This window comes from Candoia aspera, chromosome 15, assembly GCF_035149785.1.
Source record: "Candoia aspera isolate rCanAsp1 chromosome 15, rCanAsp1.hap2, whole genome shotgun sequence".
Classification (NCBI taxonomy): Eukaryota; Metazoa; Chordata; class Lepidosauria; order Squamata; family Boidae; genus Candoia; species Candoia aspera.
Genome location: NC_086167.1, coordinates 2,663,094 through 2,682,752, shown reverse-complemented (window position 1 = coordinate 2,682,752; position 19,659 = coordinate 2,663,094). Strand labels below are relative to the sequence as shown.

The window sequence follows — 19,659 nt, the reverse complement described above, 5'->3', positions numbered from 1 at the left end:
TGCGGGGCTGGGGGTGGGGGTAGAGCATTACAACGAGTGCCTTTGCTGGGGTTTTGAGACCCGAAAATGGGCGGAAGTCCTACAGGCGGGGGGGGGCAACATTTGTCTCTCCAGATGTAAAACTACAACGCCCAGCATGCTCCCTAGGGATATTGGGAGTTATAGTTCAGCCCCCCGGGGAAAGCTCCGCAGCCGGCCCTTGGGAGGCCCTAAACGGCCTCCTGCCGCAGGCCGCAGCTGGGCTGAACCGGGGCTCGCCATCGGCTGCCGAACTGCCGCCCGCAGCATTCCTCCCCGCGGGCCCGCCGGCCGGGACCGAGGGCCGGGGCGCCGTCTCCCGCCCCGGCGCGCTAGGGGGCCGTCCTGCACGCGCTCCGACGCGGCGCCGTGCGGCCTGGCCGGGGAGGGGCGTTGCCGCGGGCGAGGGGCGTGGCTTGCCTTTCCCCAAGAGAACTGGCTCAGCTGGTGCCCGGTGGGTGCGCGGCGCTGCTTGTCTTCGGTCTGCGCCGCCGCCGCCGCCCGCCGCGGCATCCCGTCGGGCTGCTGCATTGTGACACATCGGGGGCTGGGGGGGGGGAGGGAGGGGCGCTCTGCTCTGCTCTGCTCTCCCTGCGGTCCTCAGGACGGAGGGGAAGGGGAGAGCGGCGTCTGCTGCCCCCTGCGCGCATCCCGTCGCCGGGTTTGGAAGAACCGGGCTACTGCCCAGGGTTTTGCCCCCTCGAGGCCGGAGCGGCCCGGTGGATCTGGAGGGAAGCGGGCGGCACGCCCGGGCCTCCGCACGGTGAAGAGGAGGCCGGACGTCCGCAGCGGGTCGCACAGCCAAGACAAGGGCCGAGCGGAGGCAAAGGAAGCCGCGCCTCTTTTTTCGTGCGCCTTGCTTCGACCGGTTGCCATCTTGACTTTTTTGACCGCCACCTCCCTCCCCCCGCCGCCCCTCCGCTGGCCCATCAACTAACCAAGCAGGCTAGGAGCATAGGACCGGTGAAGCCACAGGAAGCCTAAGTTTTACCTGCTGTTTCAACGCACAAACGCTGCCAGCGGGATCCAGGTGAACCCCTTTTAGTTAGCAGGCTCCCTGCCCGGTGGGCATGCTGTTTCTGCACCAGATGCACTTGGAAGGACTTGGGCATTTCAGCCCTCGCTTAAGGAATAGTCCTCATGTCCCCTGCAGGCAATACGAGCGCTGGCTGTCGATGGGAGTCACTCCACTAACGAACCTTGGAACCTCTCAGCCCGGCTCCAGCAATGCCTTCCATCACCCCGCAGCGGGGTGAGTTGCTTTGCAGATATTCCTCAACCAGGGATTTAGGTCCAACGGGTTGGCATTTGCAGCGTTTTGGAGCCTCCGCAGCATTGCACAAAGCAGCAAAACCCTCCAACTGGGCAATACGCCAAGGATGGCGCTGTCGGAGAAGAAAACCCCCTTTCCCGGGTGGCTGTTCCTCCCCAAGAACACCCACTTGTTGGTGTGCTCAGGAGCACCTGCTCAATACTGGCTGCACTCAACTCCCAGCCGTTAAGTGAGGCACCAGGCCGGGCGGTCTCTCGAGCCCATCTCTGCCAGGTGACCTCGCCCAGGGCCTAAGGGATGAACTGGGGAGGCCACTGCTGGGAATCCACTAATGCCACCGGGTCACGCCCCACAGACACGCCCCTCGGCTGCCCTTGTCATTCAGATGGGATTCCTCTGCTTCCCTTTGTTTTGGGGAACCTAATACAGCATGCAGCATCATCAGGAGGTGCCCCTATTTTGACTTGTAACCCTCCCACTTATGCCCACAGCTGAACCAGCCTTTGCAATTGAAGCTGCAGCCCTGGACCACCACCCTGGGGCCCCACCCTTGTGGAGCCTCCCCAGAGTCTTGAGACCCTCACCCCTTGCAGACCACAGAGCCAAAACTGTTTTCAAATAATTTATTAGGAATTTAAAACAGAAAATCTGGAAAAAAAGGGGGTTACAGGTATGGTGAGAACAAACATTGACATATAATAAAACTGGCTTAATAAAAAAACACAGCTTTATTTTCTTTTTAAAAAGAAGGTTGGCATAGAAGTAGCCCAGCATGTGTGCCAAGGGGGAGGTACAAGAGTGCCACTCTACGGTCAGCCCCCCCCCCCCCAGCAGTAGAACAAAACAGCCCCTTCAATCAGTCTCCCCCAACCTGGAGCTCCCCCTGCTGGCGGGAACGAGAGGCGCTGCGCTCTGTCCTCTCCAGAGGCCCCAGTTCGTGGGGAGGCTGTGAGAGATTGTGGCTTTTATTTCTTTTTTAGAAAAAAAAAACCAGACAAACATACTCATCTGAGTAACAAAAATTATTGCTTTGTGTTTCCAGTATTTATTAGCTGAGTTTCCCTCTCTTCTTCTGCCACCAAGAAAACTCTCCCAATATTTTCACGTTGCTCAAGGGGGGAATTGTGCCGTGAGAGTCCAAGGGAAAGACTGCGGGAAAGGAGAAAGGGGGAGGAAGGAGGGGAGGGATCTGTAGGGGTGAGAAGCAGCCATCATGGGGCAGGGGGGAGGCAGTGTGCACCATCCACAGAATCAAGCAAAAAAGGCTTTCCTTGGGATTTAGGCAGATAGTGGCAAAACCCAGCAAGTTAAAAACTTGAATTAAAAATAACTTCTGGCAGGCAGAAAACTAGCATGCAAGGAATAAGACTCACGTGCACCTGACATTTTCTCCATGGAGGGAGAGTGGAAGGGGACACTTAAACACAGGTGCTTCTTTTCCTCTGCCACATCAGTCTGAAACGGGAAAACTCGGAAAAGCTTGTTTGGCTCTGCTAATTGCATACTCCAATCCTCTCCCCCTGCTCTCCCGCCCTTCTGCCATTGGAAGCAATCCTATCTGGCCCTAAACATGGCATGGCTGAGGCCATGGCATCACCAGCTCAACCTGAAGGAAAATTTTGCTCAGGATAGACTTGACCGCTACCGTCAACTGTCCTTTTGCCAGGAAACAGACGGGCATATTCGCCACATTCACATTTTGCCTCCCCACAACACTGGGTGCTCAACTGCCTTTGCCAGCCCGGCCTTTGCGTGCCCTAGGGCTGCAACGTGCAGAATCCCTTGCCCGCATGGCCAGCGTGGCCATCACATCTGGAAAGTCCTGGGTAGGAAGAACAGCCTCCATAATGCAGTACCCAGAGCTGGCGACCTGGAGAAACTGGCCACCATCTGGACAGACATTGGGGCCAAGCAAGTGACAGGAGTGGGGTGACCCCTCTTGTGGCACCCAGGCAAAATCTATTTATCCATTTAATTTTTGTACCAGTGCAATTGTAAGGCTCTTGGCAGAATACAAGACCATCTCATTTGGGTTCTAAATGGAGCCTCACGGGAGACCCTGGTACTGTTCCCCAAAACAGGAGCCCCCCGAGGGCTACCGAGGACAGCCCTGTTCCCCCTGCCCATGGGCAAAGGGTGCAAAGCAAATGCAGCCGAAGAGAGGGCTTCTCTGGGGGCAGCAGCCTGAAATGACATGGGGGGAGGGCAGGGGGCAAGCAGGAAGGAGAGGTTCGTCTCAGGAATCATAGGAAGCAAAGGGCTGGAGCGGGAAGGGTGGGAGAAAATAAAAATAAGCACGGGTATCTTTTCTGGAATGCGCAGGCCACTGTTCCCTCCAGGTGCTGGAAACCGGTTTCCTGATATGGTCAAGCTCAAATACCTGGTATTGTTTTTGCACCTCAATTGCACGTGGTTGGAGAAAAAAAAATGCACACACAAAAAAACCCGTGCACATGGGATCAGGAAACTGGGCTTGCCTCTCCCTCCCAGATCCCAGGGAAGGTCTCGATCTCCTCCACTTCCTCGCCTCCTTCGCGGGAAATGGAGCAGGTGCCCACCCCTAAGAACCTCTCGACCACTCGCAGGCCACGACCCCCTTGGCAGAAAGTGGCAAATATTGAGAGAGTTGCACATGGTTCCAAGCCGCAACGGAGACAAGCTGAGCGGCCAAAGCGCTCCGTAGGCTCAGGCCGCACGAGGGTGACGTCTGCCAGTTCATCTTGCTCAGCAAAACAGGCCCTGCTGGTTACATGGCTCCCCCCCAGCCCCCTCCCCACCCTGTCTCTCTCCCATGTCGCCTTCCTCCCCTGCCCTGCCCTCCCGCCCTGCCCTGCCCTGCCCTGCCCTGCCCACCCCCCCGACATCTCGTCAGAAGTCGTAAAAGCTTACAGCAAAAGGTATAAAAAAGAAAGGAGGTTTGTCGTGGTCCAAACAGAGAATATTGCTCACATTGGTGGCTTCAAAGCCGAAAGAAAGAAAGAAAGAAAGAAAGAAAGAAAGAAAGAAAGAAAGAAAGAAAGAAAGAAAAAGAGATAGACAGATCAACAATCCAAGGTTCCTCTGTTGTGAAGACAAGGCCAAAGAGTGCCTTGCACAATTTACATATGATACAGAAAGATCGAGGGAAAAATACAGTAATAATAAATTCATAGTAGCCTAAAATCTAAAAACCAGGGAGAAAAAAAACCAGAAATAAGGAATAGTGTTTTTTCTCACTTAGCAAAATATACAGTTTGTATTTGTTCCACAGCAACGCCCCAAGTGTTCACATCCTGTTAATTCTGTACGTCTCAAAAGCCTCACATTGACAGAAAAAAACATTCCTTTTTTTAAAAAGAGAGACAGATAAACTATTAAATGCATCAGCCTCTCAGCTCTCTCTTCCCTTAGGAAATTGCTTTAGTTGTATATCAACTGGTCCTTTAAAAAGACTTTGTTCTTTTGTGACCGAGTCCATACCTTTCCCCATCCCAAAATATATATATATATATTTATATATATCTAAAACAAACAAAAGATTTCAAAGCCAAATAAAAATATTCCTTGATAAAAGCTACCTACACACAATCACCAAAAAAAATAAAATAAAACAAACGGTTCTTCTAGCAGCTCCGCAAAAGAGCAAAAGAACCACAATGAAAATGAGAGTGCTGATCTCGGCCCTCCGACCCCCCCAAATTAAAAAATAAAAACTAAGAGGCTAACAAAATAAATAAAAGAAGAAGCAGTGGGTCAGCGGTTTGGGGAGAAGTGTAAACGGTCTGTGGTTAGTAACAGGAGGAGACCGAGCTCTCCTCGCGTCCCAATCCAGTGCTTTCTGGCCAGCGGGGGAGAGGGGGGCTGGCCGGAGCCCACTAACAGCCACACGTGTGCAGTTTTTGAACAAAAATGAAATCTTGGCTCATCCCTCCGGGTCTGCTGACTCCTCCAGCTCGCTCTCCTGGGTGCGCTCACTGGGGAATCTGTGGGAAGCAAAGAGCACAGCAGCCCCAGTGACCGTCCGGGAAGGCTGTCTGATTTGCGATTCTCGCGCTTGGCAGGCCAAGGGGGCAGCACGCCCCTCCCCAAAGGGCTGGCACTCACCTGCGTAGACCCACCCTTACTCAGGGGAGGCCGTCTGCTTCTCCAGTCTGGAAGCCCTTAGATGGTTGGATTTACTATCCCCAGGACCCCCAGCCAGCACTCCCTTGGCAGATTCGGGAGGAGGTCAAACGACTTCCCAACTATGGATGAGTATCACACCCCAGCCCTATGCCCACGACGTGCTTCACCCAGCACATCAGATCTCGCTGATCTATCGGCTGGACTAAGAGGTCCCCACACTATGACTGACTGGGAGGAGTTACTTTACCTTTGTGAGTGACCGATTCTTTCGGGGTTAAATTTAAACCTCTTGTTTTAGTACAGTGTTTCTCAACCTCAGCAACTTTAAGACGTGTGGACTTCAGCTCCCAGAATTCCACAGCCTGCCATGCTGAGGTTGAGAAACTACCTTCCTTCCACTGCCCCAGTTAAGCATGCTGTGGAACAGAGCCCGTCACACTGGCCGCGATTCAGCCGCACCTGCACAGTGGGACAACTGTGGCCTCCTGCTCTGTTCATGCCAGGAAAGGATGCTTCCCCTTGACTGCAGCCACACAGCAGGATTAACCTGGTTGCTGAATTAACCTATTCTCTGAGCTCCCATAAGAGGCTTACTTACTAGCTAAGGCTTGTATGTGGCTCTGGCCCCCAAAAGACTCCAAGCAGCTGAGTGGGTTGAGCAGATGCCACCACCGGGACTTCATTTGACTGGTTAAGGAGGTGGGCAAGTCCAGCCAGTGCTCGCTTTGGGCCATTTGGACCAACTCCTCTACTTGTCAAGGTTTTTCAAATTCCAAAGCAAGTAGAAGAAACGAAATATAATTCATTATAAAACCAGCAGAATCCTAAGATATTAAAAACTGAATACCTACCCAATCCACTGAAAAAGCAGAATACATCCAATTGCCAATGCATTCCTAGACTCTGTTTAGACTTGCTTTAACAAGGATTTGGCAGCCTTGCGGTGTGTCAGATTTGACACGTTTCAGATGTTCCGTATGTGGGAAAGCCCTGCCTGAAGCTTGAAGACAGAGGGGGGCATCTACACAATGTTCTGCCCCAGATGAGACCTCCCAGTGAAGGGAGAAAGTCTTCCAGGGCAGGCCTAGGAGTTCCTCCTAACTGAAGTCAACTGAGGCTTTTCTCCTCCTCTCCCCTGGAGACCCCGCTCACCTTCTGTTTTCTTGGTCCTCAGCTTCAGTGGTAGCCGTTGGTAAATGCCGTTGCAATCAAAGGCCCCTGCAAAAAATTGCATGCTCCACTGGGATCCTCGACGATTCGCAAAGGATCTGCAGCATCAGGCAAAGCTAAGCAAGTTCCCAGAATGTTGGGAGGGGCAGCAGAGGTGCCCAGGCCGGCCCCCTCCCTGGCTGGCATGGGCTCCCTCTCCGAGAGCCCCTCCTACTTCTGCTAATGGTCGGTTTGGGCCAGGCAGGGGTGGCCGGGGAGGCTCAGCAGGTTCTCACAGCTGAAGAGGAGAGACTCTCAAGAGAGGGGACTCCTTTGAGCAGAAGAGGTGCAATTACGCCACAACAGCCTTAATGGCTCAGAAGAAACCTGCCCCCTTCAGCAAACAAGGATCAATCAGATCTACCTACAACCTCATGCTGCAAGAGTCGCTGCTGGTCATCCCCAGCCCCTGCCCTGATCCGAAAAAAGACCCCCCTCCTGCAACCAGGAGCAGACGGGGACACTTCTCTCCACTGGTGCTCGCCCCTCTCCCTCAGGCGTGCCAGTCGCTGCCAGCCCGTGGGGCCCCATAGTGCACTCACCCCTAGGCTGTGGCCAAAGCCGGTGCTCGGGGCGGGACTCGCCGCGCTGATGTAGCTGCTGACCCCCGAATCCTGGTTGGCTGCTCCATACAGCTCGGCCATTGGCCCAGGGCTGGTGGTGCCCAGGAAGCCGCCGGTGCGGCTGGGGGCGGAGCCTACCGGGGGAAGCAACACTGGCCAGTCGGGATGCCACAATGGCACCCTGCCCCCCCCCACCCCGGCCCCACGTAAAAGGTCCCCAGAGACCTCTGGGAAGGGACGCGGCAGTTACCTGTCCCTCGCACCACAGCCGCTGCGGCCGCCGCTGCCGCCATTGGTCCATAAGCAGTGAGGGGTATGGCTGCAAGAGAAGCAGGCAGAGTCAGGGATGCCCAGTGATGCCAGCTGATGCCCACTGCAGACACGCACCTGCATGGGCAGTTATGGTGCGCCACAAAGAAACTAACCAAGTTCGTGGTGGGTTGGCCACTGGGCCAAGTATGTAATGCAAAACCAGCTTCCTAGAAGGAGCCAGCTGAGTGTGCCACCCGGGCCCTTGGCCACCGCCTCCCATTTCCCAAAGGCCGGTGCAGAGCCACACTCTGGTTTCCCAGTAAGCCACCAGTTTGAAACAGCACATGCAAGAGAGAGACAGAGGGGGATGACAGTGACGTGAAAGGGAGCGAAGAACAGGCCTCCACGCCCGTGGCCCCAGCGCCAAACAGGCAACCTGTGCAAACCCCAGGCCAGCAGGGCTGTGCAGAACGGTTGCACCGCCCTGTCCTACAGCTGCCCGGATAAGCCCTGTTGGTTTGCGCTAGCGGGACGCTCCACTTATGCTGGCCACGGGCAGCCTGCTGTAGCTGCCCAGACCCTCCTGAGCCTCCAGCGCTGCCCTGAGGTTGGCCCCTGGCGAGGGCTGGAGGGAGAGAACCTCAGGCCCAAGAACCCCAGGAGCTCCTGCCCACTCCACGTCTCTGTGTTAAAAAGGCTGCTTTCTCTCTTTTCCCTTTTTGCCTTTCCTTCTGGAAGTGGGAATGAAAGCCAGGCGCGAGATCTGTTGGGGGGGGGAGATGCTCCTATCCATCCTATCGACATCCTGGACCTGAGCAAGCAGACACACCTTGTGGCCCAAACCTGGCTCACCTGAAGCAACCAAATGGCTTTGAAGATACAATGTAAATTTATTAAGCATGTGAACAGCTCAAGGAGATCTTTGGCAACCTGAAGAACAACTCATGCCTTCCAACTTCATTTGAGGTTGCAAAGTCCCACCCGCACCTCTGGAACGTTTCCCCAAAGAAATGCTCAACCAGCCGACAGGCTCCACTGAAGCTCCCTCCCCCTAAAGCTCCCATTCCTGTTCGCGCCGTTCACATGGACGGTTTCTTAACCGAATGGTCTCCGGAGAGGGGAATGGGAGGAGCCAGTTTTGTTGGCAAAACCACACTGAGTCTAGCCATGATTTGACAGGTGGACTTTGGGGGTGGGAGAAAGAAGGAAGGCCCAACGCTCGGGAACAAGGTTCCAGTCCATCTCTCGGTGAGAGCCCCTGCTGGCATCCACGGACTGACGCCGCAGCAGCAGTGATGGTTTAAGAAAGGCTGTCCTCTTCCCCCACCCCACCACCTTGCAGTCCAAAGCTCAGAGGCATGCGAAGGAGGCCTCAAAGGGAGGAGAAGCTGCAAAGAATGGGGTGGTGCCCTGGAGGCAGGTGGTCTATTAGCTTAGAAACAGGAAGAGGCCCACTGGCACAAGCACACTGCACAGCCACCTTTACGAAGCCTTGAGGAAATGGCAACTGCAAGAAGGAACTTCAAAAGCAACTGCTAGGCCAGAGGAAGGGAGGGAGGGAGGGAGGGAGGAAAGGTTTAAGCCTTAAGTGGTCCTTGACCTCAGTGCCTGGGCTCAGCACCTTGTTGGCATAGGCTAGTTTACTTTATTGTTTATTGATTAGTCAAACAACCACCTCAAATAATACTGGCCAAGGCAGGAAGCAGTAAAGTTCTTTCACACCATCCTGACTTCAGGAAATCTGAGGGGTGCCATACTCTTTCCCCTGTGCTTAGATCAATGTTCCAGTTACACAGAAGGCAAATCTGCACAGCAGTTACACCCCATCAGTGTGAGGACTGCCTCACTCATGGAATATGTAACTCACATTCCAACCAATCTCCTAAAACTATTTTGATAACTATTCTTTTACATAATTGGGGCCTCTGTTTGAGGCAGGGGGCAACAGGCATCAAAGTTTCAGCCCAATCCATTTCACTTATGGGATCTAGCTGGTGAATCAGACTGGGAGTTTTCTTTTATCAGCATGGATCTGATGTTGACTGGAATTGGATTCTCCCACAAGACAGCTGTGGGGCTGGCTCGAAGAGGGCCAAAGAGAAGATGGTGTGGAGTGGGTCTCAGTCCCCGATTTCTGCTCCACTCAAGAATTGGTGGGCAGCAAATCACCGGTTCTTATTTAGCAGCAACAAAAATACACGTGGCAACCTGAGCATATTCACTGATTTTGAAATCTGGCCTCACAACGGCTTTCCAAAACCTCCTATTTTCCTCACAGAAGTAAGGTGCGTACCTCATGCTTCTCTTCTAAACAGAACAGATATTATGCAGTAGTGTTTACATTCTGTTCTAATGCTCAATGCTACTTTTACATCATTATATAAATGGCTTGTCCCTGGCTTGTTTAAGTTCCACAAGCAGAAGAAAAACTGGATATAAACATACACAATTGGAAGTCAAACAAAATTCCTGCTCCCAATTCCAGTGTGCTGGAGATGGCAGATGCCACTTAATGAAGAGGCCACTTGGAAAACAGATGCACTATGGTTTATGTGCTGCTGAGGATGCACCCAGTCCTGCACGCTGGCCCTCTGTGGGTCTCTTGCTTAGGGGTGCTTTAGGATTTCTGAAGTTCTCCTAGCAATTGCCTTCAAATGGTTTTCTGTCTCTTTGTCTGGGCAGCAGCTAGAGAGAGTCACTGGCAAAAGACACAGAATCCTGAAACCTCCTCTGGACAAGTCAGCTGTTGAACCTCAGGAGAAACTGGCAGAAATGATCTGACATATTCCTGACACCCGCTAAATGCTGTGCTGCCACCTGGGATCAGCCTTCCCTCAATGCCACGGGGTCCTATAGGTATTTCTAGAAAGTACCAAACAGGGCTTTGGAAGAGCGCCTGTCTGTTCAGCAGAGAAACAGACAGACAGAAGAAGCAGAAGTGAGAGAAAAACTCCTGGAGGAGATAGCGGATTTACTATTTTGCCTTCCAGCCAACGGATGTTTCATGACTGGCCAGGAGCTTAGCCTGGACATGAAATTCCAAACTGGGCCTGCTACCCAGAAAGGTGAGGGAACCTAACTGTGGAGAACATGTTGTCTGAATGCCTTCTGACCCTCTTCAAATTTCAGGTTGGATAGGCCACCAATCAGGCCCAGCTTTGATAAAAGATTCTTCCTTTATCCAACTGCAAGGAACTCACCTTTTGTGGAATTTTTCATCAGTGATCCAGCCTGGTCTGCAAGGGATGAAATGAAAGGCACGCTACCAGGCCCCTGCTGAAGTCTGTTGCTCTGGGATTCCATGACCTAATTCTCAGCAAACTGTGTTAAATTGACGGTCCCTTTTGCAGATGAGGGAGAGTCAGCCTTTTAATACAGTTGCTTAGCAAAAGCTTCTCAAGACCTTTACTTAACAGGGTTCTGGGTATCTATTCAGGTGATCACGCTTGCTGTAGATGTGACAGGGCTGTAAAACCAGAAAGAGCGTGGAGACGTGGCAAAGAGACCTCTTGCTCCAGGAACACGGGCTCAGGGTCATCCCGTCAAGCCTGAGTGGCAGCGTTTTAGGACAGAATAAGAAACTCCCTCTTCACAGTCTGCAGGGTGAACTTCTGGCATCTGCTGCCCCAGGATGCAAGAGAGTCCTGAGCTCAGATGACTCAGAAAGGAGAAAACGTTTTCCTTTCAAGGCCAGTTGCTAAGGAAGAAGTGACAAAGAAAAGGTCGCCACTGTATCTTGGGTTCTCACTACCCGATGTTTGGGCTGGATCTCACACAGGCAGTTTTGAAAATAAACTCCAGCAGAGCACTTGAGACGCAGCCCATGAAATACGTGCCTGCGGATGAGGGCAGCGCAGCCGTTTCTAACGTGGAGCTTTGTGCAACCTCCGAAATGCTGGTTGAGTGCAAAGTGGGCAGTCTGAGCCTGCTGCTAAGTGTTTGGAGCTCAGAACAGCGGGGAAGACAGGGCTGTTCCAAGCTCAAAACACCTTCAGAATACTCAAAACAGACTGTCTTGCACTCAAAGCACGAAGTTGTGTGAAGTTTCACCTTCAAAATGGTTCAGAACAAAAAGTTTGGCACAATCCTCTGATTGAGAAGTCGGATAACCAGGGACCTTCCAGATATTTTGGGGCCGCAATTCCCAGAATTCCTAGCCACATCTGACGAACAGGCTTGATAAAGAAGCCTACGCCTTTTCTTCAAGTGCGTTAGTTGGAAACGGTGCTACCAGGCTTCTGATTTTTTGCCACCAGGCTAATCTGGCTCCCCTGCAGCAGCCACATCTGGAAAGTCAGCGTCCTTTCCTGACCCATTTGCTTGCCAAGGGCTTCCGGGGTGAGGCTCTCTTCAGCTGCTCCCATATGCAGAGCCATGGGCTCTGCCACTGGAAGGGCAGCCCACCTGGCAACACAGTCACCCGATGGCGCAGTCGGCAGTCACTCATCAGTGGTTCCGATAGAGGGCCGAGCACAGGAAGCAGCGGATGGGTCTGGCATGGAGAACTTGGGTTCTTCCTTGTAGTCAAGGGTGCGATAACGCCTGTTCCCCCTAAGTCAGAAGCCACTGTAGGTGGGCAGGAAACGTCCAGGCGGGCCTCCATCCCTCTCTACTGGCCGCTTCTCGATTCCCCAGAGCCCCATCCCGACACAAAAGCCAGAGCAAACGAGATCAGCACATGCCAGCCTGCCAGGAGCACCCAAAGCCACAAGGCAGTGAGACCACAACCGCCCACCTTCCCTTCCCTTCCCGCTGCTGCAAGGAGGAAACCGGAGGGACTGACCTGTGAGCTCGGGGAGGACAGGGGCGCTCGGGAGAGGGGTCCGCTCTACCCGGAACTCTAAAAAGGAAAGGCAAGACAACTTAGGATGCTCCGTCAGCCTGCCCTGAGACAGAGGAGCCACTAGAGGTGGGGGGGGAGGAGCAGGAAGAAAGGCAAAGGCAAACACAGGAAATGTCGGCGGGTCCCACAGGAAATGGGAACGCGCAGAGAGACTGCCTGCCCTGAAAGCAGCTGGAGAAAGGACCCCCATTGGCAGCATCCAAGGTGGCACTGCTAAAGGATCAGGTGTCCCCATCGGCTGTGGCTCCACCGGTGGAAGGGGAACCTAGAGGGCACACCCCACCAGCTCCTTGTGATGCTCAGTGCAAGTGACAACTACTGGTCTGTTAATGCGCTCCTATATCAAAGTAATTTAAGGCTGGGAGAGGCAGGATATGGATTTCCTTCAAAGAGAAATTAATATGCAAACCAGAACATCATTCTCCTTTGGCTTCTCTTTGTCTGCACCCCAAAATGCAGACATTAGAGACATGCCCTGACCTTTCAAGATATGCATGCAAAAATGCACACTTGAGAGAAAATGGCAGGCAAAAGGATGCACATAAGGCTCCTCACAATCTGCCGTTTATTCAGAAGGTTTGGGACCTGCCAGGCTTTTCAAGTTTGGTTAAAATGCTCGCAAGGTATTCTGTTTTCGGAAAGGCAGTGACTCTGGGAAAAGATGCTTCTCAGTTGGGTATAAGCAGCCATAGGAGGGCAGGAGAAACTCAGAAACAGAGGCTTTTTTGAACAAGTCTGAAGGCAGCAATCAAGTAAAGGACAGCCACCATCGAATTATTGCTTTAGTAATTCTTGCAGCAAGCAGGGGATTGAATTAGAACAGTGTTTCTCAACCTCAGCGACTTTAAACTGTCTGGACTTCAACTCCCAGAATTCCCCAGCCAGCATTGCTAGCTGGGGAATTCTGGGAGCTGAAGTCCAGACAGCTTAAAGTTGCTGAGGTTGAGAAAAACTAAACCAGTTGACCCCGAGAGACATTCCAACTCTAGGACTCTGTGAATTCAACCTGAACCTGAAAAAAAGAAAAATACAGCTCTTTTCCTATTTCACCTCAGCTTTTGGGGATGCATTTCATATCCCTCACTGAGGGAAGAAGGACAATTTGCAAAGAATGGGTGAAATGTCTGACCGTCAGAGGATGCCATGCAGCAAGAATCCACCCTTGGAACAACAAAAACAACACAAAATTAGAGGAAGGAGGACATACCGGGAAACTGATAGGTATATCCAGGTGCAATGCTGGTGTAGCTCCGGCTTGTGTAGGTGGCTGCCTGGAAACCTGGGTAACCTATTCTCAGAGAGAAAAGAAGATCAGAAGGCCCCTCCTCCCCACCAGGGAATTCTACATCCTCAAGGTAAGAAGGGAGGCGTGCATCCAATTTTAATCTGGGGGCACAGAAGATGGTGCGTGCGGTCCTTTCTCTGCAATGTGCCTGCAGTTCTCTGGCTCCTCCAGAAGAGGGCAGTGCATGAGGACAAGCCGCTTCCCCGCCCTTACCCAACATGCCGATGCCAAGCATGAAGGCGTCCATCCCGTAAGGCATAACCCGGGACCGTCCCCTTGCAGAGCCAGTGGGTGACATCACTTCCTTTGGCTGAGCTTTTTTACATTCCACCTGGTGCCAGACAAAACAGGAGGTCAGACTAAGACAATCCTATAAAACGGGGGTACCATATTTGATTGTTCCTGTAAGGCACTCCCCTGAACTTTGCTTCTGGACAACCAAATGTACCAATAAATAAACAGTGGCCTCCTTGCAATAAAACTTGCAAAATCCTCCCCTAATTATTTCACATTCTTCTATTAATAATAACGATTTATTGTTATACATAACTCATGATTATTATGCATAACACACGACTCTTGGTGGTTTACAAATTGTTAAAATTGTTAAAAACATGGAACACTACAAAAACAACACAAATCAAAAGAGGGCAGACAAAACAAACCCAGATGGGAACAAGGAAAAGAAAGAAAGGGGCATCAAACGTCTTTGCCAAAGGCCTGGGCAAAGAGCTACATCTTCAGGGCCTTCGAAATGCCAGCAGGGTGGGGGCCATTTGAATCTCGGGAGGAACCTCATTCCAGAGGGCAGGCAATGCTACTGAGAAGGTGCACTTCCAGGTCCCAGTAGGTGGTATTGCTTAACTGGTGGAACCTGGAGCATGCCAACCCTCCCAGATCGAACCAGCTAGGCAGATACTATGGGAGACAAGCATTTAGAAAGAAAACATTTTAGCCCCGCCATTCCCCTGTGGCCTTTGCCTCAGATGTGCTGCAGGTTAGGGGACATACGACTCTTGCACAGGATTCTTTCTCCGGGCAAGCAGGTGAAGCAATAACAGTGACCACTTTTCTGGTCACTGATTTGTGTTTTCATTTGCTGGTGCTTAATCTTTTCCAGGGGAGGGGTCTTTTAAGATGCAAGCTACCTTGAGTGCTCAGTTGGGAAAGAAGGGCAGCATAAAATTCAATAAATATGCCCAGCTAGCAGCAGCACGTAGCCAACCTTGGCTGATCTCAGAAAAGCTAAGAAGGGCAGGATTTAGTTAGAATCTGGATAGGAGACCACTAGAAAATTCCAGGACTATGTGCTAGACTAGGAAATTGAAAACGTGTCCCAGAAGAAGGCAACGGCAAACCATTTTCATGCGGCTGCCAAGAAATCAGCACGGATACCACCAAGTAGTCACCGAGGGGACTTTTCAGCCCCTGGCTGACCCTCTCTGAGCTTGCAAGGTAAGCATGGCTGGGCTAGAAGCTGAGAAATATTGTTCAATGACCCTGAGAAGGGGGCAAAAAACATTTCTGAATTTTTGCTGAGAAAACTGCATGGATGTGTCCACAGAATTACAGAAGTTGCACTCAGTTTGAAGGCGGCTTTACTTTAAATAAATACTAGGGTAAAGGTAAAGGTTTCCCTCGACGTAAAGTCCAGTCGTGTCCGACTCTCGGGGGCGGTGCTCATCTCCGTTTCTAAGCCTTGGAGCCGGCATTGTCATAGACACTTCCGGGTCATGTGGTCATGACGACTCGGAACGCCGTTACCTTCCCGCCGAAGCGGTACCTATTGATCTACTCACATTGGCATGTTTTCGAACTGCTAGGTGAGCAGGAGCTGGGACGAGCAACGGGAGCTCACCCCGCTGCGCGGTTTCGAACCGTCGACCTTCTGATCGGCAGCTCAGCGGTTTAACCCGCAGCGCCACCCAATAAATACTAGTTTAAATAATTTAAAATAATAAACTAACACAAGATGAAGCTTCCATTTTAAGACAGATTTTCCAGACGTACAGACCAACTCCCAGAATTCCTCAACCAGCACAACTGTTGCTAAGAATTCTGGGTTCCACACATCTGGAGAACGTCCGATTGGATACGGCTGATTTCAAGGAAGCGGCATGCAGAAGAATCTCCTTGCGCCTGTTGTAACTCACTGTGTCTCTGACTGGGATCCCGTTCTGTTAGGCTAAACTTGGCCAAACTCGCCAGTAAGATGGCAAAACCACCGGGGAGGGCCACGGGCCAACTTGCAAAGGCCATGGCTGTCTGACCCTCATGCCCAATGGGAAGAAAGACTCGGCAGCAAGTGGCACCATCCCACCGACTCAAACCCACGGCCACCCTAGCAGACTTTCCTCGTCCTGACCATTTTGTTGTTGATCTCGTGAAAGTGGATCTCGCAGACCTTCTCCACGATATCTTCACTTTCAAAGGTGACAAATCCAAACCCTGAAAGAGAAGAAGAAACTCAGCCATGTCAAGAGGCCCCAGGTGGCTCCCCGGGCCTCCAGCTCAAATCTACCATGAGATTAAAATAGCAACCAGGCTGGCCCGCTTCGAAACCAGACTGCTCCTCTGTTAAAAAAAAAAAAACAGCTAAACCCTGCATGTAAAACCTAGAATGTCAACAGGAGTTTTATCCCACTCAGCGAGGAATCTCTGTGTTTTTGACCCAGAGGAGTGGCCAACCTGAAGCAGGACTGCCCCAGCAGAGGCAAATGCCATTTCTGCAAGATGTAGACAAGCTCTGAATGGAAGAGAGGTGAGGAACATGGACATCAGCAGCTTTCTCTCCCCTGCCTACTCTTCCTAGCTCTTGCGACCCACCCCTGTCATTTTAAAGACTCCCCCCTGCAGAAGAGAGGTACAGGGACATCAGAGCTTGCAATCAGGAGATACCACACTGTTTCAGCCCTGTTGGGCCATGGCCACCCCCCCCCCACCAGCTGAAGCTTCCTTCCTGCAGCTTCTCTGTTGGCAAGACAGAGTAGGTCTGGTCAGCGTTTCACAGCAGGCCTCAGCCCCCCCCACCCCCCGTTACTATGGCAAAGCTAAGTTACTTTCAAAAATCCTGGCAGCAAATACCCCCAGCAGCTCAGATTTCCTTAAGCCCCGGTGGATGGCAGCCAAGAAGCAAGGCACCAATGAAAGGGATGAGGATCCCAGGAAGGGGAGCAGAGCACAGAAGCCCAGAAAGTGGGCCAAGGGGGTCACCACACAGGGGGAACCAGAGCTCAGAGTGCCACGGGGGAGACTGGATGGTGGAGAGCGGGTGGCAGAATCTGACCTGAGATAGAGACAGGCCTGCTCCAGTTACCTATTTATTTGTTCAATTTATATAATACTGTAATACTATAGTATTACATTATAGTGCCTATAATGGTAGATAATGTGCAGGGTCCAGGATAAAAGCAAAGAGAACATCTGCAGGCAGAGCTGCTATGAAAAGAAAAGGCCGCAACTTTGCTAGGGCAGCAAGACTTGGGAGGCTCGATGCAAGAGGGCGTGTCCGGATCAGGAAAATCCAGTGGTGTCTTAGATGAAGGCAGCTCTACAGTGTTTCAGATCTTCCAAATGTCAGGAGGGTGCAGACACCTCATAAGTCCTGTCAGTACACCCTAAAACTAGAGAAGGGAAGAAGTGAACAGGAGTTTGGCAAGGGAGTTCAGCGAGGAGAAGGAAGGAGGCAGAGGAGAGAGGAAGAGCCAAGAAGGGAGGCTGACTACTGACTAACAGCTGCTGTTGATTCTTTCCTAAGAGCTGCCCCAAGACTGGAGCATTGCTTGCTATTGACCTAGTTGAGGCAGCTTCAGTGGACATATAAGGAAGCAGCTGCCCAGAGCACCAGGTCACAGAGCAAATGAAAAAGGAAGGCTAAGAAAAGTTCAATGAGGGAAACCCATTTTTTGTTGTTGCTTGTTGTTGAACAGAAGACCATGGAGACAGAGAGACCTGCTCTTGTGACGTGCAGGGAATGTGCTATGTTTATTTTCCTCTCTGAAGACTGCAAGAGGTATATATGCTACAAGTGCAAGCCGGTTGCCCACCTGGAAGAGAAGGGGAAGTGGCTAGAAGCAAATGTGTCTACCTCCCAGATGAAGAATTCTTGGACTAGATGCAGGAAGCCCTTGTGGAGGCAAAATGGCACCAAGAAGCAAGTGCCAAGCCCACTGAGAAGAGCTCTTATTCTCCGGAGCTGCAGAAGAAACATCATGGCCTGCCAGTGATGATGTCTCTAAGCCCGTGGACAAAGAACAGCTGACACAAGATTCAGGGACCGAGTAAGAGGCCTCTAGAAGCTGTACAAAGGGAAGACTCCTTGCCTCTGCCCTGAAGAGGAGGAAGCAAGGGACTGAAGCAGCAGTCTGTCAGTGTGCTACCTTGGTTAGGTCATACATGCAGGATGGGACAGAAAGACACCCAAGACCTTTTAAGCCCACGGACAAATATCCTTTCCTACCCACCTCATAAGAAAAAAGACACAGCCAGAGATAACCATGAGGATACTGCAAGGGACCATGAATTGCTGGGCGTCCAGGAAGGAATTGCGGGTGTTTCCTTTATTCCTTCCTACCGAAGGATGTGGCCCAGGAAGGGAGAAAAGAATAGAGCCACTGGCTGTGCAGATGGTCCCAACCGTAAACAGCTCGGACCCTTTCATGATAGGACACGTTTCTGAGATCAGGGGCTCCTGGCAAGAGATTGACTTGGAAGAATATCTTTGAAAGGCACCTTGCAAACCTGAACCAGGGGCCAAAACCGAATCCTGTGTGGAGGCGAAGAGAGAGCGCAGAATATAATGCAGCAAAAGTGCTGGGAATGGACATGGGCAGAGATGCACGGGATGTGAAGGCTCCAGTGGGAAGCGCATTCAGGTTCTGTGACTCAAGGACTCCAATTCCAAATGCACAGAATATGGGGAGCAAGGACTAGAAGCTTTAATGCAGGAAGGTGAACAAGACTTAGGAGGCATCACTGAAGCAAAACTCAAGGGTGGAATGCAAGGACCGAAAAGTAAAACTCATTCAAAAGGGATAGAGCATATAAAAGAGAAGCATTATGAGTAAAGGAAGTGCATAGATGTACAGAGATCCAAACTTTCAGCATGGAAGTTCAGTCAAGAGCGTCTGGGTAAGAATACAAGGAAAGAGGAACAGATAATACAATTATGGGGATATGCTATTGACATGAAGACAAGTAGAAGATCTGGATCATGCCCTCCTGGACCAGATGACAGAACTTTCAGGAGAGGCACTGTAATAATGGGAGATTTCCAGTACTTACTTCTTCACTTGGAAAATAAGCTCAGCCAACTCTGCAAGATCCCCAAAATGCAACAAGCTTAGAGAAGTACTTGGAAGTGAATCCTTGGGTAGAAATCTTCAGATTAATGCCAGCATGGGAAGGTTGGGGACGTCTGAAAAATAAGAAACTGGAAGTGCAATTATACACCATTCCAATGAGAAGAAAAGGTGGGAAGGGACAGCTTTGGAAACTACTGAGGATGGATAAGGAGCTTTGGACTGATTTAATAGTTAAATGGGACTTGTATAAGAAATGGCAGATGGGTGAAATCGCCAAGGATGTGTATCTACAAGGAGCTGATAACTGCACAAAGACAGAAAGACTAAAATACAAAAGGAACTTAGGTTTGCACCACCACCACCACCACCACCCTTTTGGGGCCATGTCAGCAGTAAGAAAAAGGAATGGTTGGGCCATGCCTAGAAGAAGATGGTAAGATGGGGAGAGGGCAGAGCTCCTCAACTCCTGCTCCTCTTGGGTCTTCTCCCCAGAAGGGAAGTGTGTTCAGATGGACCACAACGCAACCGAAACAAGGAGGGAGTAGCAGCCCAGACAAAGTAGAAATAATCAGGGAGCCTTAAGTCTCCAAGACCAGCCCAACTACATCCAGGTGTTGTAAAGCAGGTTGTGGGTAGATGTCATTTGGAGCCCCGTTTTGTGATTTTTGAGAAAACGTGGAGGATGGGTGTAGTTCCAGAGGCAAATGTTGTTGTGCTCTTCAGGTTGTGTGGGGTGGGGTGGGGACTCAGATAACTACAGACTTGTCAGCCTGATGCTAACACTGGGCAAAACTCTGGAACTATGAAGC

The 19,659-nt window shown here is 51.4% G+C and overlaps 1 protein-coding gene across 1 annotated transcript in view; it reads right to left on the bottom strand.

The window, feature by feature from the left end:
* Positions 1-5,112: 5,112 nt before the first annotated feature.
* Positions 5,113-19,659, bottom strand: part of MSI1 (musashi RNA binding protein 1) — a 53,091-nt gene continuing 38,544 nt past the window's right edge. The window contains exons 8-15 of the mRNA XM_063315641.1: positions 15,913-15,995; positions 13,761-13,878; positions 13,470-13,550; positions 12,203-12,259; positions 7,418-7,486; positions 7,147-7,301; positions 6,548-6,613; positions 5,113-5,253 (exon numbers count right to left, since the gene is read on the bottom strand). Of these exons, the coding sequence (XP_063171711.1) occupies positions 6,572-6,613; positions 7,147-7,301; positions 7,418-7,486; positions 12,203-12,259; positions 13,470-13,550; positions 13,761-13,878; positions 15,913-15,995 (605 nt within the window). The 3' untranslated portion in view covers positions 5,113-5,253; positions 6,548-6,571. The remainder of the gene's footprint in view (positions 5,254-6,547; positions 6,614-7,146; positions 7,302-7,417; positions 7,487-12,202; positions 12,260-13,469; positions 13,551-13,760; positions 13,879-15,912; positions 15,996-19,659) is intronic.